This window comes from Cryptomeria japonica, chromosome 8, assembly GCF_030272615.1.
Source record: "Cryptomeria japonica chromosome 8, Sugi_1.0, whole genome shotgun sequence".
Taxonomy (NCBI): Eukaryota; Viridiplantae; Streptophyta; class Pinopsida; order Cupressales; family Cupressaceae; genus Cryptomeria; species Cryptomeria japonica.
In genome coordinates this window covers 333,343,142-333,370,560 of record NC_081412.1, presented here as the reverse complement: position 1 = coordinate 333,370,560, position 27,419 = coordinate 333,343,142, and the positions used below count along the sequence as shown (strand labels likewise).

At 34.3% G+C, this 27,419-nt stretch overlaps 1 protein-coding gene across 4 annotated transcripts in view; it reads right to left on the bottom strand.

Annotated features, from left to right (window-relative positions):
- Positions 1-6,699: 6,699 nt before the first annotated feature.
- LOC131061526 (valine--tRNA ligase, chloroplastic/mitochondrial 2) overlaps positions 6,700-27,419 on the bottom strand; it is a 304,617-nt gene continuing 283,897 nt past the window's right edge. For 2 of the 4 annotated variants that reach the window (XM_057995258.2, XM_057995257.2), the window contains 6 exons: positions 21,876-22,023; positions 9,921-10,025; positions 9,695-9,796; positions 7,506-7,578; positions 7,132-7,298; positions 6,700-7,037 (listed from right to left, as the gene is read on the bottom strand). In XM_057995258.2, the coding sequence (XP_057851241.1) occupies positions 6,909-7,037; positions 7,132-7,298; positions 7,506-7,578; positions 9,695-9,796; positions 9,921-10,025; positions 21,876-22,023 (724 nt within the window). In that variant the 3' untranslated portion in view covers positions 6,700-6,908. Of the gene's footprint in view, positions 7,038-7,131; positions 7,299-7,505; positions 7,579-9,694; positions 9,797-9,920; positions 10,026-10,359; positions 10,899-21,875; positions 22,024-27,419 lie in introns of those variants that run through there. The other 2 variants (XR_009110548.2, XM_057995259.2) reach the window with 2 other exon arrangements.

The following is a 27,419-nucleotide window of genomic DNA, read 5'->3' as shown; positions in this document are numbered from 1 at the left end:
AAATTTTTGAAGATTTTTGTAACATATTGGTTGATGAAAGAGGTTAGATTTGGTGGTTAGGAGCTGATAATAATTCTAATAATCTAACTTGATGAAAGAGATGAAGGTTGAAAAGACAAGTTTCTTGGTAAACTCTAGTGGGAAGAGGCATCATGTTAAGATAATGCTATGATGCATGGGCAAGGACAAGGATAAGGAATTTTGCCTTGGATCATCAAAAGACAATCTCAACTAAGGTGACAATCAAGTGGAGATTTGTATTCCTTATGACAATCTCAAGTAAGGTGACATTCAAGTGGAGAAGTCATACCACAGACCTAAAAGATATAGTCATAGCCCTTAGGACATCATGACAATGCTACAAGATTCCAATAATGTTTCAAATAGACTACAAGAGTGGCAAAAGACATCATAAACAGAAAAAAAGTCCGCATTGACATTAATGATAATCTATAGACAAACAAATATTTTTTAAATTCATCAAAGATGTCAAGTTCTATGCTAGAAAGTGGTTGAATTCGTTATAAACATGCCTTATCATTATGCTAGTGGTCCAATTAATGCTTTGAAGAAGAATTTGAGGGGATAAAGGAATAGTGATAGGGCAAATTAAATGACACTTGTAGTAGGTAATTGATAGCAATAATAGACATTTTAGAGTTTTTCTAGCAAGATACAAAGGTGTAGGAGTTAGAAAAGGTCAACACATCTTCTACACAACACTTGGAGCATTTTTAATAATCAAGTAGGGCTATGGACTCTTTCTAGTGGCAAAATAGAGGCAACCAAGTCAAACAAAGAGATTTTAATGATTCTTATCACTTCCTATTTCTCCTCATTATGACTAATGCTGCCAATATGCCTTGGGAAATTGTTCATTCAATTTTGGGCTTTGTAGAATATGTTCTGTAATTTGAAACCAATTCTTCTAGGATCACATAATGACATTGTAACTCAAAGAGACGTAATTTTCAGACTTGTACTCACTCTTTGAACCTTTTGATGAGTAAAATAAGGTATTTTTTCTTCTCATTGCTATTTATTTTGCAAAACATTTAAGATAGTTGATGTAATCTTATGGTGAACTTATTTTCCTTTTAATTTTTATCCTAATCTATTTGCCTTTATGCAAAAAATATGTACTATTACAGGTCATAACTCATGTTTAACCAGTTGAAGAGAGTTTAAGGTGTGAAAAACATTTCTACTTCTTTCTAAATGTTGTCCTTGACATATTGAACCTAGTTGTGAAACATTGTTGCGCAAGATATACGGAATGTTGAGTTGTGTATGACACGATTCAAGTTATTGATCATATTTTGTGTCTAAAACAACATTATAGATTTCAAATCAATTTGGTGCATCACACCAATAGAAGATAGTTTTCATTTCAGTTAGCTTTCTCCTCCTTTTCTCTACAAAACTACAATATTTAATTAAGTTTAGGTGATTGCAACAAGGGAACCAACCCTCTTTGGAGATTCACTCCAATCTATGAGCAACCCTTTGGCCTTGGGGTGTTTCCATGTTTTACTAAACTGCTAGGTTAGGTACTTAGCACATGTGCAATCTAAGTGATAACAAGCATATATCTACATATAACTATAAATTAGATATAATTTATTTTTCTCTATTAGGTTTTATGCTTTAGCCTTTTTTTATAGTTTGTAGTGATTTTTGTACCCATTTCATCTTTTACCCCACATGGTGGGTGTTTTCTGTTTCCCTTTTTATTTGCGAATTTCTTGTGCTCTATTTCCTTTCAACTCTTGTCTTCATTTTCCCCTTGGATTTCCTGCTTTATTTTGTTCCTTAGTGACACTTTACTAGCCTTTCTTGCTTTGTCATGTTGATTCATATTTTTTCATTTTATACATTTGCCCATGATCCACCATTTATTATGTATTAATCCCATATTGTTATATCATGCTTATTAGAGCCTATACAATGACCTTACATAGATACATTATGCTTTTTAGAGTAGTTAGACATGGAGCCTATATTATTGTATCACAATTTTTGAGCTACTTAATAAGCCTACTTTGCCATATCACATTTCTAGAGTTATCCTCACTTTGGGGGGCATCTTCCCCTTCACTTGGTTGGCTTTATCATGTATCTTTCACTAGGAGGAAATATGACTTTCCCCTTGCATCTTACATTTTCAATCTTATATCCTTATACTTGGGGGCATCACAACTTTCCCAAACTTGTGTGCTCCAATTGCCATATATTTAGCACTTACACCTTTTACATTATGAGGGTAGGGTTTTCATGCCTTCTCCCTCCATATGTTGCACCTTCATATTACATGTTATATTTGGAGGCTTCACAACTTCCCTCTTTATACTTTGCACCTTCATGGCTGCATCTTCACATTGCGAAATTTATGTTCCATATCATGTTTTATCGTATATCACCTCTCTTGCTCCTACCTATATCTACAAGGGACTTATTGTCTTACCTACACCTTTGTGTGCTCGTGGTATTGGATGACACATTGTAACATATGCCTATACTAGCACTTTATGTTCCTACATGGTTGTTTGTGGACATAAAGGGCTACATCATTTTTTTGCCCATGTTGGAGGCAACCTTACTTCCCTAATGTGATCTCCAACCCTTATATGCTTACCATGCTTTATCATTCTAAATGTTATATATGTTTATAGTATGATGTATTTTTCATTGCTAGTACTTTATCCTATTTTATGCTTATCTATAGATTACCTTTATTTTCACATAGGATTTTTGCTCTTTTAATTCCTTGCACTCTATAAATAAAACAACTAATGGGGGCTTTATATCACAATTAGTGTTTCTATGATTGAGTTTTTAGGCAATGACAAGCACTATAGTGACTCTTTACCATGACTAAATGGAGCATTATCACATGAAATACCTTATGGTTCACATGATATGTCATCCAATGGCTTCTGCACCAAACACACCATTGCCCTTTTTCAAATAGGTAGAATTTTCTAACCCCACTCATTATGTGTTCTTATTTCCTAGATACTTGGCAATATCCTAGTTTTTTTATTTGATTTCCTCTTGTCAAACAAAAGCTTCATTTCCATCTAGTTTGCAAGATCCATAGAGAGTACATACTAAAGAACATACTTACTCAATCACACCTTGCAAGGTCCATTACTTTGTTAGACCTCAATTTATATCCTTTGATGTTTGAATATTTATTTTACATGCACATTTGAGAGTGCTACATACTTTGAGATGCATGATCATTTTAGGATTCACATGCACCTCAAATGGGAGACACAATGTAATGGTAAAATTCACATACCCATGATTTTTCCCATTTAGTTTTGTGCAAAGTTGGGACTCATTCCTCTAGCCTTTTATTTGGCCATATAAAACACATCCCTATACTTTTAGCCCATATTTTAATGTTACACAAATACTTTTACGTATTCGCCTTATCCATTTAAACATCACATTTATCTATGCACCTACCTCCATCTAGTTGGTAGCCACCTTGATTTAACTATTTTCTCACCTTTAGACATTTCCCTAATCACAAGATTGTTTCCATCCTTTCTAAAATTCCAATTCGAATTTTGGCTAATTCAGAATCATTAAATACACTCAATGAATTCATTCTAATGCATCCCAAATACACATCTTTCTTTCACCCCAGTGCATTGGAAGTGATTAATAGTGACAAATTGATTTGGACACTAAAAAGATTTAACAAATATGTATAGTAGAGCCCTTGCATGTTGCTTTCATTCTTACACATTTTTAGGAGAACTTCTCTTCATGATGTAATGACAACTCTTCCAATACATTTGTAAATGGCAATAGTTCTACAAATCTTACAAAAGACAAAGAACACAAAGGCATACCAAGTGAGTAGGAAAGCAAAATTACACAGTGCATAGAGGCAAATGTAAACTCAAATGGCTACTCTACAACCATGAACTTGTTGTCTAATATAATACAAATCTAGTGCAAACTCTGTGACATTTCACTAACAAGATTTTAGATCTTCAATAAAGATACACAATCTTCAATCAATCAATTAAATAAATTTATTATATATTATTTTTCAAAATTAATTATCACAAGTTTTCAAATTATTAAATCCCAAACTATATTTTATTAATCTAAACCAATTACTTTATATCAAGAGATTAACAATAAGTATAACAACCTTCTCTCTCTCTCTCTCTCTCTCTCTCTCTCTCTCTCTCTCTCTCTCTCTCTCTCTCTCTCTAACAATCCAAACGTAACAAAATGTTGAATGATTCCAATAATGATGACATAATTCCAACTACCAATATAGTATAGCCACTGCTTATTTTGGCTAGTAGACTGTTCAATTTTGTAAGCAACAATTGTGAAGCTAGTGGCACCATGAATATTCTATTTTACGACTTATTTTTTAGTAATCACCTTAAATTATATTTTTAAATAAAACTAATAATAATAATTTTTGTAGTTAAAATTTAGCAAAAAAATTAGATGCAAATAAAAAGGAGGCAAAATTTTTTTGTGTAGCCATGTCATTTTTCCTAATATGCAATTGCCACTTATTTCGAGGCCCTCCTTTTTGTTGAAGCTTATTTTCAATTTTTTAAGTAGTAGCTACTCCACTAAAATAAGGAAAGATTCTAACTTATTCTTTAAATTCAAGGAGAAATTGTACTTAAGTAGCCATATGAATACATGAGGTAAGTGCAATTTGAATTATGAATGCCTTTTATTTAAAGATGATAAAAGGTTGACACTTATCCTTATTTAAATGTTTTTCCTTTAATTGATCACACCAAATTAGAAATGGACAAATTATCAATAGTTCAATTATAGAGCAAACCAAAAAGCAATATGTTCTCGACATTAAAAATAAATAATTAATAAGAACACCCCAGACTCTTTGATATAGTAGTGTGTGCTTCGTATAGAGTTGAACACTATTCTCTTTATCATCAAACATTTGAAAAGTTTAATTAGAATCAATTGTTAAGTGGCTAAAAGCAAATTACTAGTTCTTCGCACGATAGGATACTATTGCATTCATTTAGTTTTATTCTTTTATTAGTTTAATCAATCATTAAAAAATATATTTTTTAAACAAAATAATATAATCTATATTTATTTTTTTATTTTACATAATTATAAAAAATATTATTTTTTTCTCTATTTATTGGTCAAAGCAATATAAAATTACATGTTTATAATTCATCTTTCATATTTTAATTGATTTGATTCATTACATCATGTAAAATGTCAAATTAATTTTTGTAACATATAAAGCATATGTTGATTTAATGCCCGAAAGGAACATTTTCTTTTATTCTCATCTTCTATTGAAAAAAAAAAGATGGGATGTGCCTTGTGCTACATTTTGCCCATTTATTATTCATACTACATTAAGAAAACATCTCAAGAATCATTTTATTGGTGCTTCATATTCATCATTGGTTTAAGTTAGAACTATGTATTTCTCCAAGATGGAGATATAGTTTGTTTTTTTAATTCATCTATAACTAGGTAATTAGCATTTCAACCTATAAAATATCCATGGATTTTACTTTGTAGTCTAGGAAGGCATCTATGAGTGTTTTTAATATATTATAAAATATTTAATAATTAAAAAACAATGTAGGAATTGTCATTTCTATGAATTTGATTTTGAGATATAAATAAGATAATATATCATATCTAATAATGAGAGTTATTTTAGTGTAATTGAATTAGATTAAATATTTATTAAGATTTATTCATGTATATGTTTGAATTTTTAAATCATTTAAATATAATTTTAACTAAAATGTTAAATATGCTTAGTATTTATTTATATTCATTATTTAAAAACATGTAACTTATTTATTAAAATATGCTTAGTATTTATTTATGTTCATTATTTAAAAACATGTAACTTATTTATTAAACATATATTTAAATTAGATTTATTATTAAATATTATTTAGAATTCAATGCACATTATTAAAAAGATATAGTTAAGTTATATTTATTATTATACATTATATTCACGTCCGATTACTTTATCATTTCATTCACTTGCCTTTCAGAGGAGAATGAATATCATATATATTGCAAATGATTAAGCTAATACCTGCTTGACAAGGCAATTGTTTAAAGCTCATTGTACTAAACAAATAATTTTCTTTGCAAATAGCAACCAACAATTAATAATTACCATACGATAATTTTTTACAAAATACAATGAATGCAATTTGCTATATTTAGTGTGAGGATAGTAACACTAATAGAAATTTACTTAGAATATTCTCTTTTATCTTCCATCTCTCTTCCTCCTTCCATATCTATTTGCATATCTCTACACTCTTTTTATTTGCATTGCGTTAATCTCTTTGTCTCTCTCTTCCTCTTCCCCTCTATATGTTCTTATATCTATATCTCCCTGTTCTCTTCCTCTCTATCTAGCTATCCTCTCTGTCTCTTGACATGTCTCCCCCCTTCTCTCTTCTAGTGTTCTTTCCTACACCTTTATATCTATATCTCTTTGCCTCTCTATCTCTCTCTCCAACTTCTTCTATATCTCTCTATCTACCTATCTCCCTCTTATCTTCCTCTCTCCATTCTGTTAGTAGACATGTCTCCCTCTTATCTTCCTCTCTCCCATCTGTTAGTAGACATGTCTCCCCCTTCTCTCCCACGCTATCCCTTCTTAGACCTCTACATCAATATCTCTCTGTATCTTTCTAGTAATTTCGAAAGCTTATATGAGAATATTGCTGACCTTGGCAGAAGATATCAAGTTAATGCAAGCGCAGCTACAGAGAGCACTCGCAGGTTTAATTGCTACCATCAAACCAAAATAATCGAGAAGATTCATCTTTAGCAATAATTTCACATAACTGATTCAATACTTTGGAGAGCAAATTATATTTTAGTTTTTTTCATTTAGAACTAAGAATTGTGGATTGAAGAAAAGCTAAGCGGTTATTGAGAATCGCAATTTTTTCCTGAGCTTCATTTGCTTTATCGTGCACTTGTTGAACAACTATTGCTGGAGCCTTCTCTACAAACTGCAAAAAGCACAATATCATGTCAATTTGGCATTTGTAAGACAAGTAACTGCATTTTATGAATCAATCAAAATAATTGAGGACGACAACTTACATTTGCTGAGGTGAGGCGCTTCATATGTCCATCATACTCGGACTGAAGCTTTACTAACCGCTTAGAAACGCGTTCAATCTCAGTTGAAATATCTACCATATCTGTGACAGGCAGGTAAGCTTCCAATCCTTCTCTTGCAATAAGATGGACAGCTAATTTCGCATGTTCTACAAGATTGAACATGCTGTCAGTGAATACACAATGGAACACGAAAAGCTAAATATCTTAAGCCAGTAATATTTAACGGTTGGAGCTTATAACCCTGTTCATTGCTTGGTATTTTCATGAATTGGAACCTGAAAGTACCCTAAAATTTCCGGATATTCACATTGTAAGAAAGCATCATGTTTTTTAGCCTTAGAATGTAAGCATACCTGGAGGAGTATGAGTGAAATGTAAATTTTCAATATCCAATCGCGAAAGAGTTGCAATTACTGTCTTTTCATTCTGTTGGCAGCAAAAACAAAATCAACATGATTTTTGTAATTAATGATATCAGATTTTCAAATAATGATATCTGATTTTGATCACTGATGTAAAATTTAAGATTAGAATATTTCTTAACCACAAGAATCATCCTGTTCCAGATGTGCCAAGAAATTCTACAAAAGATATTTTAATTCTTTACCTACTACCATGTCGGTCCTTATTTCTTCATATTCTTCGAAACAATTTATATAGAGGTAGTGTATCAATGTTTCCCCGAGTTCCCACAATGGGAGTATGATGAGACATGGGGGTGCATTTTTGGCGTGGTAAAAAATTTCAAAAAATCAGTACAGTGGGGGGACAGTCTCTCTCTATAAAGTTACCTGTCCCCTATTGTCCCAAATTTTTGGTTATATATAAATTATTAATTAACTGTTAAACTGTTAAAAGATTATTAAATAATAAAAAATTATATTAATACTAATATTTGTCACATTGAATATTGAACTAGAAAAATTCAATATTAACAATTAAGAATTGAAGTCTAAAATTCAGTGGAACAGTTCAAATATGTTTTATCCTTCCAATTTTACAAATAGGTTTTTAAACAATGGGTTATTAACATAGATGTTAGAATGTTCCCAGCATATCCCAATGGATAGGGACCATCTTGATATCCCCACATAGCAGACTAGAACAAGAACCTAGGGCATGAGAAATATATTCATAAAAGGGGGACACAGAACAGAGGGAGAGTGGGAAGATGTCCTCCCTGCATCCCCGCTCCCTGAAACATGCATGTCATTCAGTACAGCCCTAGAAGGAAATGATGCATCCCTGTCCTACACTCTTTTTATTTTAACATTCATGTCTGCATAAAATATGATAACTGTGAGTGCTAAGTTACCAGGTTTGGCTATTTCAGGCCCTGTATGGGATAATGCTGTAGGGTGCATGCCGACATGGTAAGTCTTTTCCAACTATAGATAAAAGGTTGAGGGAAAGATATTCTCTGTAGTTTGTGCAAATAGTATGTTCTGGAGATGGATGCTTCACACCGCCTCACTGAGAATTGAGGATTGGAAATGACCCTTTCTTTGACAACTAAGCTAGGTCCCTACCTCTATATTGCATTTTATGGGCATCTACCTTCTCAACTGGCTAATTTGTTGGAGCTGCAAGTTGTGAATGTGGCAGTTTATCTCTAAATGCATCAAACCAAAGCCAAGGCTGCTTGATCATCTTACATTTGTCAACTACCAGGCTGTAAAATTTTAGTGTATCAATTTATCAAACTATATTTGGCCCTATTCTAAAAAAGGTTTTTTCCATGTGGCATCATGCATAATAGTAAACAAACACACTGTATTGTTTATATATATAGTAAACAAATACTCATGAATGCATATGTTTCAGTACACATTAACAAGGTTTATTCTTTATTATTTATCAATCCATATATATAGAATGTACTGTTCGTAAAGTATTAGAATCTATAAATGCAAAAATAAGGAGCGAAAAAGGGCAGAACAGCATTGGGAGGCAAAGTCCATGCTGTGCAAGATACCAATGTGCATTCTTTCGTTGCTTCCTTTGTTAGCTTCAGTCCCTTAATCAGCTCTAATAATAACAAAACAATTGTACATAGCTGATTTCTTTTACATATTTGTAATTAAACAATCCTTAATAAATCCTCCATATTTTGGTGCCACTCAGTAAATAGTTTAAGGTGCCTTGGACCTGGTATTTTTGTTCACACATGAATAACATACATGTGTATGTATCTATATACATATTTATTTATGAATAAAACAGCTTTTGTAACCCTTTGAAATTTTGAATAGTGAACCTTTTGAATTATGAATGTTAGTTAACAACAGGTTCCACACCACTAAAACAAAATAATCTGAAAGAAACAATTAGAAAGAAATGAACAGAACTCTACCAGCATTCAACCTGGTCATATATATAAACTAGAAATTTGAATTGACCGAGATCAAACTTGAATGACATAGCATCTTAATATCATTTAATATGGTCTAATGACTTATCATTTAATATGGTCTACTGACTTTTCAGTTAACATTGTTTAATTTCATGATTTCCAAATAAGCTTTGACAGAATGGCACTCACACAAATATAACCCAGTATCTCAGGTGCTCCAACTATAGTTGCTGAAATCCGCTTTGCAGGCTCTACAGAATATTCTGCTCTAGCATTACGAATGGATCTAATCTATCACATTCATCAAAGTAAAATAAGTAAATAGTCTGCCCAACAAAAGATGCAAAAAAACATGAATTAAAACATGCAACTTGAGCATAAGATTTTAGTCAACATCCATAGATAAAGAAATCACCAATGTTTGCAGACTTTCAAAGTTTTCTACAGCCTTTACATCTCTTGGAAGCAACATTTTAGGCCAATTTGCCACAATAAGAGCTGAGTTTCTTGCAGGTAATGCCTGCAACCAAGAATTGTTGAAGTACAAAGGTCAGACGTTAAGACATACCATTTCTGAAAAGAAAAAAATTATCTATATCGTTTAAAGTGTCCCACCCCTTTTTGACTTTGATTTTTTTTGTATTCTCTTTTTTTTGTGTTTTCTACGTATTTTCTTGTTTTGAGTTTTTGCAAATATTGAAATGAAATACAGGAAAGCTAAGATAACACTGGAAACAACTTCTACTCACTAATTAAACGAACTCCACAAAAAGAACTTATTTAGTTATTATTGCATTAAATCTAAAAATAAAGACATACCCAGTTCACATGCTCTGTAGGGCACAATTTAAGAACCATAAACAGTATGGCCTGTTATTTATCCCAAGCGGCTGCAACAATAATGGATTAGTACAAATCTCAGAATGCAGAAATGGTCCCTTTTCTCCAACGCCTAAGGTCACCAGGTGACCCCAGAGCTAAATCATCCAACCATGAATGATGAATGGCTGAAGGAAGAGGTACAGTTGGCTGGGTTAAGTCTGTTTGGTCTGATTTGTGAACTGCAAATTAGTAAAATGGTCTGCCTTGAATCTGCTAATAATTCCGCACAAAATCTGATTTGATAATGCCAAGTACCCCACGCTAGGCCCTAGAATTGGTATGGCCAGCCCTAGAGAAGGTACAGTTGGGCAATAAATAGTATGGCCTGCAAATCAATGTCTTCAATCGCCTCCAATCTGCAATTCTTATTTTCTTTCAATTATGCTCTCTGTTGTGTTGTAAACACACACACCCCATTGCAAATGGGGAGCCCTCTTTTTTTGCCACTTGCTAGCTTAGGTGTTGTGTTGCTTAGCTTGGCAGCAGTTTTAGTCCTTTAGCTTCCTGGCCCCTGGAAAGGTTGTAAACCCTTGTCAGTCCGGAAATGCATTGATTGATTCTTGAAATCATAGTTGAAAAACTCAGACTCGGCAATGACTCGGCAAGCCCAAAAATTTTAAAAAACTTGGGACTCGCAAAAACTCAAGAAAAAACTCGGCAATAACTCGGTAACTTTATTGAACAATTGAAAATACAGTCATATAATCATATTACATTTTTAACTAGTTATTCAGTCATATAATCATATTACATTTTTATTCGCACTCAAAAACCAGATGAAAACCTTGGTGCATCTTGTCTCATGGCCAAAAAATAGAAGTTGCGAATCAAATTTGTAATTCCTAGTGAGTTTTTCTCGAGAAATAGGGTTTAACCCGCGAGATTTCGCGAGTATTTCCTCCAAAAACGCTGGGTGTTTTTATAGAAACTCAGAGCCGAGTTTAATGGCGAGTGACTCGGCTAGGGTTTTGACCCGCGAGTACTCGCGAGTTTTTGAAAAACCCGCAGAGTTTTTCATCTATGCTTGAAATGACTTAGAGTGCAAAGTTTCATCCTTAGAAGGATATGATCAAGTCAGGAATTCAAGTTCAAAATCCACGAGTGAACTTCAAGATTGGGAATTGAGGGCAAAATTGTGAGAGACTCCACAAAGCACAAAAATGTTGTCAAGGAAAAGTTGAGATGATTAAATTCAAGATCAAGACAAGGAAAATTCTTTGTCAAGGGAAGATTTTACGAATAACTTCATAATACTTGGATAATTTGAGTTTTCATTTTAAATCCAAGACTAAATTGATTATCCCCTTCACAATCTATGTTTGGGTTGCATTACACTTGAAAAAATCCACAAGGAGGTCGATTTTCCACAATCGCCGCATACTTCCACTCAAAAATCTAGAATTGAAGGGTGAAAATCTAGAAATGAAATGTAAAATCCATGATTAAAATGAGGAATTCCTGAGTTGAGATTTAAAATCCTAAGTTGAAATATGGAACTCCTATAGTGAGAAATCCAAGGATGAAACATGGAAAATCCCTATCAAGATCGAATTTCCCTTGTAAATTTTATGGAAAATCCTTGTCAATACTTCAAGTCCGCTTGGAATTCCATGCCCACCCTCAAACTTGCTCACTAGTCCTTGTTTAACTTGAAATTGTGCCACATTGTCCTTGTTCAACTTTGGATTTTAGTTCACAAAGTCCTTGAACACCCTCAAAATGCACTTACTAGTCCTTTAACACCCTCAAAATGCGCTCACTAGTCCTTGATTCCCATGAAATCTCGCCCTATAGTCCCTACATAAAGGTGAGAATGCACCCACTAGTCCTTGCACACATGGAATTCACACCCACTAGTCCTTCACCTTGAATATGTGCTCAGCAGTCCAGGACAATACAAGATATGTGCCCATCTATCCTTGGATAAATAGAGATCCCGCTTAGATAAATGCAAACCATTAAAAAGCCAACTTAACATAGAGTAAAATGTGTGAAATCAACAATAGGGCCAACTTGAAGGTGGATTTGGCAAAGAATCAAACGTGTAACAAAGGGAGGAAGCCGACTTACAAGGGAAATGAAATGAAATGAAAATTAATGCAAAACGTGCTAAGAAGTTGCTTGGCTGACCCTTTGCAAGAAGTAACAATATCCTTTGAGTGCCTATAAAGGTGAGATAAGAAAGATCACTCTCACATCATTCCAAAACAAATAAAGAGCAGAACACAAGCGAATTGCAACAGACCAAATTAGGATCAGATTCAAGACTGTAATCAACGAATGACAATTAGAAGAGAAAGTGCGAATTCAAAGCAGAGCAGAGGGTGCCAACTCCAGCAGAAAGGTGATTTTGTGCAAAACAAATCAGACCCAAGCAAGTGATAACGGAGAAAGGAGGAGTTAACATCAAAAGCAATTGCAGGAGGTGATTTATCAAAGAAAGTCAAGGATTTACATTCAAACTTAAAGGATTTCCTCACTAACTCAAAACATTTTCCAGATCTAAACCCCTTCTCCTAAATTTCCAAGTATGAAAGTGCCATTTCCAGATCATTGAAGGTCAAATGAGGAGTCATTAAGGTCCGATTTTTGTAAATTTGGTGCAAAAAGTGGAAAACAAAGGTTTTGTGAAGCATTTGGTGAACCAGTTTTGATGATATTTCACAAAATCCAAATCAATTTATTGCTTAAGGTTACAATGTCTTTCACAACATTTTGAAGAGTGATTGACATGGAAGTTCCTTTCTCTCATGAATGAATAAAATGGCACCTTTACTCTATTTGTTTCTTCTTTTAATTTTTTCCCACCTAACTCGAAAACTTTTGGCTCTAAAACATTTTAATCTTTCACTTTATTAATATTCAATTATAACCCCTTAAGTTAGGCATCCAACATGTAATTAAATAAAATATTAGTTTATCACCTTATAACTTCCCTTTGGCGTCCCCACACTTGGTCCCTTCAATAAATTAAAATAACATGAAAGTTATTTTAGTTTTTTCTTTAATATAACGTTATTTTAATATTAATGCTTCAGGACTAATATAACTACAATTGAATATCAATTCTGGCATCCAACCAAGCTTCGAAAAATAGAAAGTCTTTCAACTAACCATGTCGGCAATCCTCCTATGACTTATAAAAATAGTAAGGTCATGTGACTTACTAAAAATAGTATGGATAAAACACATTTGAGTACTCCAACAAATCCCCTCCATGGAAATCCAATCTCTAGATGGGTTCCCAACCCATTTAATTAGTCTACGACAACCGAGGTTAATAGGAAGGGGACATTACAATCCGTCCTCCCCGAAATTGCTTGCCCACAAGCAATCTCAACTCAAGATATTGTAGTATGTGCTCATTTTCACACATCACATCCTCCACAAGAAAATTCTTCCACTTCACCAAATATTCCTTGATAATCCTCTTCTGCAAAGTATGTATGCTCTCTAGTGTCAATGATGGCCTCGAGTATAAGAATCAATTTGCCCTCTTCATCTAAAAGGGGCAACTCCATCTGTGGCTCAACATTGTGTCCCAATGCCTTCTTGAGGCGAGACATGTGGAAGACATTATGTACTTTTCTCTTTGCCGGTAATTCTAACTCATAAGCCACTTCTCCCACTTTCCGAGAGACTCTAAAAGGACCATAGTAGTGTTGCTTAAGCTTCTTTGCACCACTCTTCTTGAGAGTGGATTGTCTATATGGCTGCAAGATCAAATAGACCATGTCACCCACATCGAAGGAATGTTCAACTCTATGCTGGTTTGCATACTGCATTTTTTGATTTTGGGCCTTCTAAATGTTATCCTTCAAGGACTTCATTATATCTTGACTCTCCTGTAATAGGTCCTTTGCCTTAGGCGCCCTTCTATCCCCAAATAACAAATCCAAGAAATTGGGAAGGGAAGATTACAGTTTGTCCTCCCTGAAATTGCTTGCCCACAAGCAACTCAACTCAAGATGTAGTATATGCTCAATTTCCCACGTCGCATCCTCCACCCGCAAATTCTTCCACCTAACCAAATATTCCTTGATGATCCTCTTCCACAAAGTACGCTCTCTAGTGTTAATGATGGCCTTAGGCTAAGTCACATAGTTCGCCGAACTTTTGGCTTGGGTTTTGGAATTTGGCGAACCCATAAACATTTCAAAAAAATAGTTTAAAAACACCTAAAATTTGTAGGGCTTCCACGTCACTGTCCCAGTTTTCAAAACATATTTTTTCAGGGCGCTTTTAAGGGTTTATGCCACTTTTTTTATAAATATGATGCGGATTTCATCTTAAAAATGTATCAGTTAGTAGAGTAGGGTTTTCGACATTTGCTGTTCGTGTTTCCACCTTCGTGTTCTCCATTCGCGCCGTGTTTGCGCCTGTGTGTTCTCCATTCGCGCCGTGTTCGCGCCATTGGAACTCCCAACCCAGGTCGCCCGACTTGCCCAAGTAGGCCATTATTTCGTCCGCCATTTTTATTCTCTGTTGTTTTTTCCTTCGCCATTTAGTAATATCGATAAGATATTATGTTTTATATAAAAGATTGCAGAATATCTTATATAAATGTTTTATATAAAAGATTTGATATTCAAATATTAGTTTTATATAAATGTTTTACTAATTTTGTTCTGCTTTATAAAATATCTTAATATCAATCTATTTAATAAAACATAATAGTTATGCAATCTTTTGTAAAATATTTGTTGGATATATTTATTAGATATTAAGATATTCTACAATCTTTTATATAAATGTTTTTATATTTTTATGTTTTATTAGATATTAAGATAAATTTTATATTTTATAATAATTGATATTTTAGATAAATTTTATGTTTTCTAATTTATATTTTAAATAGATGTTTTTATATTTTATATGTTTTATATTTTATGTTTTATGTTTTACATAAAAGATAAAACATGTTTTAGAAGATATTTTGAGATTTAATAATAAAAATTGATATATTTTTGTTTTATGCTTATTGAAATATAATTTAATATTACTTTTCCTTTTTAGAGTCAAAAGTAAAAATTTCATATATTTAGTTTTGATGTTTTTTAAATAGAATGTAAATAATTTAAATACTAAATATTGTTTTTCCTTTGAAACAGTACAGATTGTAATAAAATGCCTCCTAAAAAATCAGATTCTCTAGTATGGAAATATGTGACACGTGATGGTAATGAACTCTTTTGTAAGGAATGTAAGAAACCTTTCAAAGGAAGTTTAACAAGGGCAAGAGACCACTTGGAATTAGTGGAGGTGCAGGAGGAGGTGTTACTGCATGTCCAAAAGCGACTATAGAAATGAGAGCTGCTTTAGAAAGAGAACAATCCTCTTCGATTGTAGGAATGCTCAAGACGACACAAAGAAAACAAAGAATTCAAGAGGATGTGTCCACGTTCACATCTATCTCTTTCTCTTCCAGTTTACCCAAGGCCACAAGTGCATCAGGAGGAAGTGGAACATTGAAAAGCTTTTGGAAACCGATAGAAAAACAACAAGTGGATGATGCATTGGCTGATTTGTTTTATACAAGTGCCATTCCATTCAACGTGGCAAGAAATCCTCATTTCCGTAATGCAATTCAGAAAGTTGCAGAGTTTGGCAAAGGGTACACACCTCCAACTTCAGAGGCTTTCAGAACAACTTTTTTAGAGAGGTCAAAAGATAGAGTGACAGAAAAGTTAGCTGAGGTCAAAGCTTCTTGGAAAGTAACAGGTTGCACCATATTGAGTGATGGATGGTCAAAGGCCATTGATTATTGTTTTAGTAGCTTGCCCTGAAGGTGTTGTCTTTTTGAAAGTGATTGACACCATGAACCAGAAGAAAACTTCAGAATATATTTTTCAGATACTAGATGAAGCCATTCTTGAAGTAGGGGTGGAAAATGCGATTTAGGTGGTTACTGATAGTGCAAGGAATTGTGTGGGTGTTGGCTGATTGTAGAGAAGTACCCACAGATATATTGGAGCCCATTTGCAACCCATTGTCTAGATTTGCTGCTTCATGACTTGGCAAAATTCCCATGCATACATGAAGCAATACATAGAGGGAGAGCAGTGGCAAATTTCATTAGAAACCACCGTCTCACATTGAGTCTATATAGGCAACATGCATCTAGGGAGTTGTTGAGGCCTTGTGACACAAGGTTTTCTTCATTTTATATCACTTTGAAAAGAATGATTGAAGAGAAAGCAACTTTGAGATTGGTTGTTTGTTCCAATGAGTGGGAAAGTTCAGCACTTTCTAAAAGTGCTAAGGGGAAGAACATAGAGCAAATCATTTTGAGCAGCAACTTTTGGGAGAGTGGAGCAAAAGTTTTGAATATATGTGGACCAATTGTTGATGTTCTTCGTATGGTGGATGGTGACACTCTTTGCCTTGGCATGCTTTATGAAAGCATGGACCGTTGTAAGGAATCTATTCAGCGAGCACTAAATAATGTAGAAGCAAAGTACATGGAGATTTGGGTGACAGTTGATTCCAGATGGAAGATGATGCACACACCTTTGCATGCAACATCATGCTATTTGGAGCCTAAGTTATTTCATATTGATAGACAAGCTGATCCTGAAATCATGCCAGGGTTTTATGAAGCCACTAGTAGGTTTGAACAAGATAGAACAATTGCAGGTCTAATTAGAGACCAAAGTTGGAAATACAAGAGAGCAGAAGGGTTGTTTGGAATAGAAGTAGCCCGAGATGATATGACATGAGATGAGGTACCTGGCTATAGATGGTGGATGAACTATGGAGCACTAAATCCTGAACTACAACGCTTTGCCATTCGAATATTGAGTCAGGGAGCAAGTTCATCAGCTTGCGAGAGGAACTAGAGTTGCTTTGACCACATCCATTCCAAAAAGAGGAACAAGTTGTTGTTTGGAAAGTTGGGAGATCAGCAAATGACTCCACATCTTCTTCACAACAACGAATTTCAGAAGACATGGTAACTGGAGTTGTAGATGAGCTTGAGGATGACTTTGTGGATGATGAATTGGGCAGTGATACTGATGATGATGATGCTACAACAGCAACACAGCCATGTGCTCTTGACGACCTGGAGCTTTTTTGTAGCTCTATAGTCTTGAATTTTGATTATACCTTTTCGATTAAAAACATCCTCGCAGTCTTGATGACTTGTAGCTTTTTTGAAGTTCTAAAGTCTCGACGTTTGATTGTATCTTTTTGATAAAAAAAACTTAACAATCATGATATCACATGTTTCCTATGGTTTATATTAAGAATGTTGCATCTTTCTATAATGATTTTGAATCTATTCTGCAATCTTAAGTATATTGATAATTTGTTGGATTTATTACTAATATTTTAAAAAATATTATATAAGGCGAATTTGATGCCAAATTTTTTTTCCGGACTTTTTGCCCTTGCCGAACTTCATCCGAACTCCATAGCTGCCGAACTCGAACTCGAACTTGAACCTTGTGACTTAGGCCTTAGGTATAATAATCAATGTGCCCTCTTCATCTAAGGGGGGCAACTCCATCGATGGTGCAACATTGTGCCTTAATGCTTTCTTGAGGCAAGACACATGGAAGACATTATGAAAAAACCCCTGCTAATCTGCCTTTTATTTTTTCAGTTTTGTATGCTTGACAATTTGTCAAACACTTTGTATGCGTAGTCTGATTTCTGAGTTCTTGTTTGTATTGTGAGCTTAAGGGATTGTAATTGATGCCAAATCGCACAGTAGTGCAAGGAACTGAAAGACTAACAATATGCATATAACTTTTGACAATAGAGATCCAAGGAATAACAACTTAAAGAGCATGAATCAGAACTGATAAATAATTTATTTATGACTGTTACAACCTTGTCTCGAACTGAAACTTCATACCAATTAGTTTTTTCATCAACCATACAAGAGTATAATCAATTCTTTACATACCCGTTAACATTGCTTGTTACCATAGACATGAAATGGCATAAAACGAAAGAGAATAGAGCTGGAAATGGACTGTTGACACCCTTAATGCAAATCTAAGTACAACTTTAGTGGTAACAGCAATAATGAGTCCAAAATCAGGTGCCAAATCTCCACCAGGTGTAGCCGCCTAGGGTAGGAATAGAGCGATGAACCCCTGGCTAGATATGAATGCAAATGTAACCCCAAAATGGCTGCCAAATACTGTAGCGTGACACTGTAGCAGAACTGTTCACGTCACTATTCACGATATTGTTCATGGCATTGTTCATGCACTATTCATGACACTGTAGCAAATCACAAATCTTCCTTTCCCTTATTTTTGATGCCACTATCGCCCTCAAATATGCTCCAAATATCTTCTTCAAATCTGCCCTTCTCTATTAGAAAATCTAATAAGCCCAATGTGTTTCTTGAATGAAAACACCATTAATTCTCTTGACTGTATCTTGCAACAGCAAGAAGAATGTTGCCAAAGAGGGATTTCGTCTTCCAAGCCCAATAATTAGATTTCCCAGAAATCCAATAACATAACTTCCATCTCATCCAAGCATGCTGAAAGTGAGCTCTCCAATCCATTTTATAACTTCTTAATAAGAGCTTACTTGTCTTGTCAATGTGCGATAATTAAACACTTTAATATTTTATCCCTCTTTTAAGTGTATTATGTACTTTTAAGTGAAAGGGGACATTAAATATTTATAACATATTACTTTATAGTCCCACTATAGTCATTTATTAAACAAAGTTAAATATTTTAAATTTAACTTTATATCTCGCTTGAATAAATAAACATTAAATGACTATGAATTATTGCCATCCATCTGAACATCAACCATGAAGTCAATGATGTCGCTGAAGATCTGAATCATCCCAAAGTGACTTACTATAAATAGTAAGTGCACCAAAACTATATCAAAACATCTCGGAATGACCTGTGACTGAAAATGCCTTGGCAAAAATCCTACAAGATCCCTTCTGTGCCCTAGTTAGCCTACGAGACCATGAGAAAATAGGCTAACGACAAACCTCATACAAAAAAATGCTAGTGCTCTCTAGCACATGCGGAGCTTCCAAAGATGTTGGAATGACCATAAAATGGGAACACTACAAAAGACAAAGTAAATTGTTAAAGTGTACATTATAATTTTTTTTTTTTGATGAGTCACAACCAAAGTGATATTTTATAGCTTTTCGCTGGAGCTAAGAACCAGTTGAGTAGACTCGAATCCAAGACCTCCCATGTAAGAGGCTCTAAGAGGCTCACAACTTAGCTGCTGCATTGTGGGGTCATCCCCAAAGTCTACATTATAAATTTATAAAAATAATTTAAAAAATAAAACAATATAAATCAAATTGAAAGTTGAATTTTGAAACTTGAAAGACTTACTAAATTTTTTTATTAGAGTTGTGATAAAACTTTGAATGTTGGGGGTTGCAAAGGTTGGAATCGTTGGCCACAGAAGTACCACCAAGAATGAGCATCACTCTTAAACCTATCATGAAGAGCCTTAACACCTTGACCATTTGAATGCACAAAATCAATGAACTCACTCATGACTATATTTTGCAATTCAGTTTCAAGAAAGTATCCATGGAATGCTGCCTTGTACCCTTTAGCCACTTCAAAATCTCTATATGGAGGAATCCTTGTTGGCATATAAAGAATCTTACTACAAGGTGGTCATTTTGTTCCACCTTTCTTCAACAAATGTGTCCACTTATTTGAAAGTCTCTTCAACGCCTTGCTTTTTGCATTTATGATGCTCTTCATGTTTTTGATCATTGAGTTGATGCCATCATATATCTCTCCCATGTAAGGCTTGTCTAGGCCAATATAGCAAATCATGCCCAAAATGGGCTTAGTGAAACTAAGGAGATACTCCACACGATCCCATCATGAGTGATTTACTATGTTACCTTGAGTTTTAGGGATGGGGGAACTGGGGGACGTGTTTTTGAGTCCCTAATTTTTTGAGCCATTTTTGGGGATGGCTAGGAAATGACTATATACAAAATAGGAAATTTTTTAAATATATAGGGGAATTTTAAATATTCACATGAAAGCATAGATAAAGCATGCATATATACATTACAGAACCTTCACTTTTAGCATTTGTGTTAAATTGAGAGTTCACATGAGAGTCAAAGTCAAACAAATTAGCAAAACTCAAACCTTAATTCAAATTTCTTTCAAAATTCATTGACAATATGCATGTGATATTGAAAAATAGAATACAAGTTATAAACTTATTACAAATGCCCAAAGGCTACACAGCAGCCAATAGTTTCCCTTTCAATTACAAAAAAATAAGTACACTGCTGCCCCTACTTTGCATCTCTCCACACTGCATCAAAATCAAAGTCCTCCGAGTCACTACCACTGTGATGGTCCACTTGATCCAACAAAACCCCAATCAATCTCTTTGGTGCCTCCTCATCAACCTAGGTGATGTCTTCGGGATCAACATCCCACTATAAAGTTGGAGTCTGTCAATGCTCTAGAGTCTCTCGATCTTGAAGTCGAAGAGCACTATGCACATTCACTAGCTTTTCTGCTCATCCAGAGGTAAGTCTTCCTCTTGATGGAGTGGATAAAGACATATGTGGACCGATTCATCTTTGTGGCTAAGGAACTGGCAACCTATGAAAGGAGGCGAGTGGCAAGCATCTACAATTGTGGTGCATCCTTCTCGTGCCACGTCCACTATTCAATAGGGTTAGTTTGAGCTAATGTAGCTCTATCCAACCTCTCCTCTAGTTTACTAAATGTTGGACCACAAAGATTTGTGAAGGCATGCAATTGTGTGAGAAGTATTGAGGTTGACTCCTCTAATTACATATTTTGAAAGGTCTGTATTAGCCCATCTTTCACCTCTTCATCATCACATGGAGCAATTTAGAGAAAAGACTGCCATATGAAGTGAGGCATTCATTGTATCCACCTCCGTATCACAATCGGCTTAATATGTTGCTCATATAATCCTAAAGTAGGATACTTAGCCAAAATGGTTTTCTATATCTTTCCAAGCATGTTGTCAAATGTCTCATATATCTCTCCAAGACTAGGAGAGTCTGTATCAACATATCTAATGACATCTACAATAGGTGAGATGAAAGAGCAAACATATTTGCAAAATGCAAACAAAAAGTTCAAAAGAACTAATTGACAAGTTAATTCACATATAGATTTCAAAACAAATTTGTCGATCAAGTTTAAAATAAAAAATCTAAAGAAGAGCATTGATTTTTAACAGAAATTATTAACGTAGATATATAAAAAGTGCAAACCCACAGAAATGGGAAGTGTGCATTGAATAGTGACAATTAAGAAGCAAACCAATGGTGTCTTCATTTGAAATAAATCAATAATTTATTTGTATATTACATACTATACAATTATATGGAAGTGATTTTTGTTGCAATTAGCTTGGCTTGTGAACATATGAAAGGAAATAATGAAAATTAATGATGTGATATAGCAAATATGGTGTATATTCTGTTTGGCCATAAAAATAAATCTTTGTCGACATGAATTACCTGCCAAAGTTCTTCTGTAACATAAGGCATGAATGGGTGGAGTAGCTTCAAAACATTCTCAAAAACATATAATAGCACTGCTTGTGCACATGAAATTGTTGAAGCGTCTTCCTTTCCAAAAAAACGTGTTTTGCTGGCCTCAATGTACCTGATAAATCAAGATAAAATAGAGTTATACTAAGCAGTAAATGTATTTGAGTTATTTTGCAAAGGATATTGATTTCATGAAACATCTCTTCAATTTATATTTTGGGTACATAACAATGAAGCATTTTATAAGTGATTAAACCATTCTCAATCTTTCATGAGGACCAGATGACAAACTGAGAATATTACTGAATTTGGGACAGAACAAGGTATGGTAGTGATGACCTTGACTTTGCAAAACTGCAGTTATGCTTATTTCAATGGCCGTTTACATTTGTGTCCGTAGCATTTAAGCAGATAATGGCAGTTACTAAAGTGTAGAGGTGGTCGCCCTTGTATCACTGGTGGTTGCCCTTGTGTCAATGGCAATCCCATCCTGCAAATTTCTGATTCTACGCGAAAATGATAAGTTCAATAATGATCAAGAAACTGTTTCTCTTTCATTTTCCAATGGTTGGGGGTCCTTTATTGCATGCAAGAATGCCAACAACACTTGCTTTAATTAAGAGGTGAAAACCAATCATGAAGCATAATTGTCATAAGTAGTAGGTGACGTGAGGAAGCTTGTGAGGTACCGAAATTGGGAGTAGTATAGCAGTAATGAATCATTAAAAGAAACCACCAACAATGCTCTTTCTAATTCCCCAAATTGAAGGGAGGTATAGAGATAAATTTCATTCCAAGGTAAAACTCCTTGTGTCTAAAGTGTGTTTTACATTGAATTCTGTTATTTTCTTTAAGTTTCATTTTAAACAAAAAATTCACATAAATCCTAGCATAGTTTATATTTAGCAGTGTAGCACTGCCATTTGAAGTTAAAAATTTAATTCAGGTAGGAACAATTTTCAGTGCATATAAAATTTCTAGAAAGTGTGGGAAGTCAAAAAATTAATGTCATATAGGTATTAGAGCAGTTTCATCTTTGGGAATTGTGAAATTGGTCGTATTGATTGTATAATAGCAACAAGGTCCAAGAAGAAAGAATTGCACCTTAAATAGAGAATATCTCAACAAGGAAGCCAAATCTAGAATTGGAAAAGGTGGCTAGAAAAGGTTAAAATGAAACCTCTCATTGTACAATTGGAGACGAGTCTCATTGTTGGAAACAGTTATGGCATACATCATGAAGGAAATAGACTTCATAGCTGAAAAAAAAGCATACAAAGATAAATACTATGGTCTCTTGTTGAAAATTTTGGAGTGGAAAAAGAAAAGTCCCATGATGAAGATAAAGACAAAGAGGAGGTCTTGGATTAAGAAAATAAACCAAAAAAGATAAAAGCCAACTCTAAGATAAAGGAACTTGACCAAAGCCTTTTAAAGGGCAGTACATGCTGAAATTGTATAAAAATGGTTGGAGGAAATGGAAGTTTAGTTTAGTGTCCATGAATTCGATTGGGGACAAAAGAAATTATTTCACATATTTCAAAATAGAAAGTGATGCTCTAATTTGGTGGGAAAGTTGCTTAGTTTCTTTGAAAAATAAAGAGGCCACTGGTTGCTAATTGGGGTGAATTCAAAACCATTTTTAAAAGAGCAAGTTTTTCCAATCGAGTACAAGATGATTCAAAACATTAAGGGGCAATATTTTGGACAAGGTAAAACTATGTTAATAGGATTCAACTTGGAAGAAGAGGACATATTGACTAAGTAAATAAGTGGTGGCCTACAACATGCCTTGTTAGGTGTGAAACTATCAAAAAAGTTCTCATAACTGCAAAAGCATGCACTTTAAGTGTGTTTTCCCTGGTTGAGTATCTTACACCAATATAAAATCTTTATATTGCATTTAGTTCCAAGTCAAAGCCACTATCCTAAGTTGCGCTACTCTTAACTGCAAATTCTTTTAGGGTTTGTCTTGTTTGCTATGTCTTATCATCACCTGTTCTATTCTAATCTTTGCAAGATCATGGAATTAAGAAATTTGACTTGAAGGAAAGTTCTGGAAAGAGAAATTTTGATGAAAATGGGAGCCTAGGAGCACATTTCCTATGCATAAATTGTTTTTCATGGAAAATTTTAAAATTACCACACAATACAACAACCTCAATACAACATTTGGAGCATGACGAAAGGACAAGTGTGCCACTCTAGATGGAGAACATGACGAAGGTTTTAGAAAATCCATAAGATATATCATTGTAATGTTCTCTTTTTAGAAATAATTGAACTGTAAACAATTAGCCTAGTTTTTGAGTTCTCCGAAAGGCTGATTGTTGAGCAAGGGGAACTCCAAAGTTCATAAAGAGCATAAACTCAGCCTTGCAAAGTTGTTAAAACTGGTGAGTGCAGTTGGTCTTGGTGACCCTCTTGTTGCATTCAGAATTGATTTCTGGCCTTTTGGTAACCCTACAATCTTCTTGAAGGAACATACAATTTTTAGTAAGTCATCTAGTTGCTTTAGTTCGATGTCCTATGACCTTGGATCACTTTGGTATGGTTAGAATTGCACATTTGTGTCATTTAAATACTTTCCGCAACTCGGGTTAATTATTGAGTCATTGAATAATTATTCACTTAAGTTGTTTCCTGTTGAAAAATATTAAAAGGACAACTTAGTCTAATAATTCGTTAAAAATGTGTAAGTTGTCTTTAAAGTTGGCACCTAAGCTAGGGGTATTTTGCAAATGAGAAATAATATATATTTTGCAAAACAAATTATATGGAGGAAAAATGGATTATCATATTTTATTATTGATATTTTCCCTCTAGGAAAATTATAAAGGGAGGTTGAGAGCTCATTTGTAATGTTAGGCATAAAATTTTATTTGCTTATGTTGTTGGAGAGAACCTTAGTCCCTTCAAAATTTGTCGAGGACAAAAACCCTCTAGAAATTGCCGGTGTTGGAGACGAAAACACCACTAGCTAGTTTGGGTGTTCTCACACAAAGGCCACAAGTTACAACTATGCCTACAAGTGAAGGTTATTCTGACTCCTTTTTAAGAGGAAATTTTTTGATGTGTTTTAAGTTGCATTTTTTTTGTTGTCGACTTCCTTAATATTTCAGAAGTATTTTAAGTTATTTTAAGGTGATTTTTGAAGGTTCCTATGCTAGACGTATTGCCCTCCTATAGTACCACTTGTTTGGTTAAAAATTTCCATCATCATCACGTGTGAATAGCTTTGGGCAAGTATTGTGGCTGTCTCCCTACAAATCATACACTTTCAAGGAGGTGTTTATTATTGTATGAGTTTGTACTTAACCCTAGCTAGCTTGCACCATTTGCATGTGGTGTGCTTGCCAGTGAGGCATGGAAGATAAGGAAAAAATTACTGCCACTTGTTGTTGTCTGGTGCTGTTTTTAGCAGCACCTAAACCTCCTCCTTCACTGCCGCCTTTGTTTGAGCAAAAGAAATAGGTATTTGACATGTTTTTGAGGGTTTTTTGAGGTCAAGTTAGCCATTAGACCTGCAAGTAGTCTTCAACTTAGATCTGCAACTTTTTGTTACTAATTTTCAAACTGTTATAAGGTGTTTCTAAGCATTTTATGATGAGCACTGATTAGTTTGTTAATATGCTTCTCGATAACATTTTCTAAGTGTTTTCCAGTAGTAGCAAAGTACTATATTGCCAGTATATCAGACCTACTTCTGCCACATTAATCATTTATTGGAGTTACCTTCTCATTGAGCACTTTAAATCCACCAAATATCTATGTTATTTTAGTTTATTATGCAGTGTTGCAACTTTTTATAAGTTGTATGGCTTTCGATATGTCATTGTAAAACGCTGGATGGTAGTACCGCCAATGGGTTTGATAATTTCTCATTGATGAATGTACTTACCCCATTGAATAAGTGGAAACATTTTGAATTGCTTACCCCACTGAACAAGTGGTAACATTGTATTTTGCTTGTAATTACACACCGCTAAAAAAGCATGACATGTTTTTTCATTGTGCTATACACTCCACTGAAAGTGAACATTGGACAGCTTGTCACCTAATACATTTCCATTTTAGTCATAGCATTGTCGTTAATTGTAGTCTTGAACACTATATACCCTCGCCTTGCCCATCTCCGGAATTGAGTATTAAAAAAATGGAAAGGATGTTGCACTGCATCTTACTTTCAGCTGGTGAAATCTTTTAAAAAAAATTAGGGGTGTTTATTACAGTGGTATCAAAATTGGTGGTCTCACTAGCATGTTGGAAGGCAACACTTGTTGGAGAAATTTAAAAACTGCATATTGGAAATTCAACAGTTGTTTGATAGTACTCAGTGACTACAAATCATTTTCATCCATTTGATATCAGAACTTTAAAATTTCCTATGAATCATGGCTCAAGAATTGGAGAAGCTTTTTAGTGCAGGTATGAGACTTGAACACCTACCTCAATCCAAGGAACAATTGCTTTGTATTTTGGATATAGTGGAGAGTTATTTATCAATGATAGATCAGCTTGATTCTATGGAGATGCAAATTGTTGTTGTTCCTACTGTGAATTCTCTAGATAAGTCTGAGCGTATGAGACACTTAGATGAAGAAGTAAGAGTTGCAGCCACCATTTGCATTAATGAACTTGCAAGAATTACAACTCCAGAAGTCTCATACAATGATGACATGACGGTGCAGGAGCACCTAGTATCAAGTCATCATATTAATTAGATGTTTGAGTCTTAGGAGTTAGGGGTCATGTTATTTTGGTTCAATAAGGTATATGGAGACCATTTGTAATGTCATTTCATGTTTTCAGGTCTGTATGTCAGAGTTGGAGTCATATTTTGCAAGTCTGTAAAAATCTATCAATGTTGTCATCGGGATAAGTTATACCGATAAAGTGTCATTGTTGTAAAAAAATTGCCAATGTTGTCATTGGGATAGTTATGCCGATGAGGTGTCGCTGTTGTAAAAGAAGTGTCAAGTTTGTCATCAGGATAGTGTTGGCGTGTCTAAAGTGGCATCGCTGCAAACTCCATCATGATCTCACCGAGTATCCTATCCTCTCTTGAGATAAGGAAACCCCTAATGCTCTTTCTGTTGATCAAAGGGGACGACCTCAAGGTTTTGATTATCAGGTCTTGACTACGGGATAACTCAGTGGTTTGATGTGTTTTGCTGGAAACACAAAGGGGACTTACGATGAGATGAATAATTTTTGGGTGAGTTCCTTGAAATTTAACAGTCTCGTTATTGGTTGATTTCAGTTGGATTGATACTAATTCAGCAGGACTGTGAGGTTTCTTGATAAAAAAAGGGGAAAAAGAGGGATGGGGAGAAGAGATACAGAAAATCTAATTATTTAACTAAGATAGCATGTTCAAGAAAAACAGACAGACACCTCCAATTAACCAGATTTAACACTATCAGCTATTTAAGCACAATGTTTGTAAGAATCTAGTGCGATCTTCAAGGGAAAATAAGTTTTCATGCTATTAAACATAGATTCAGAATT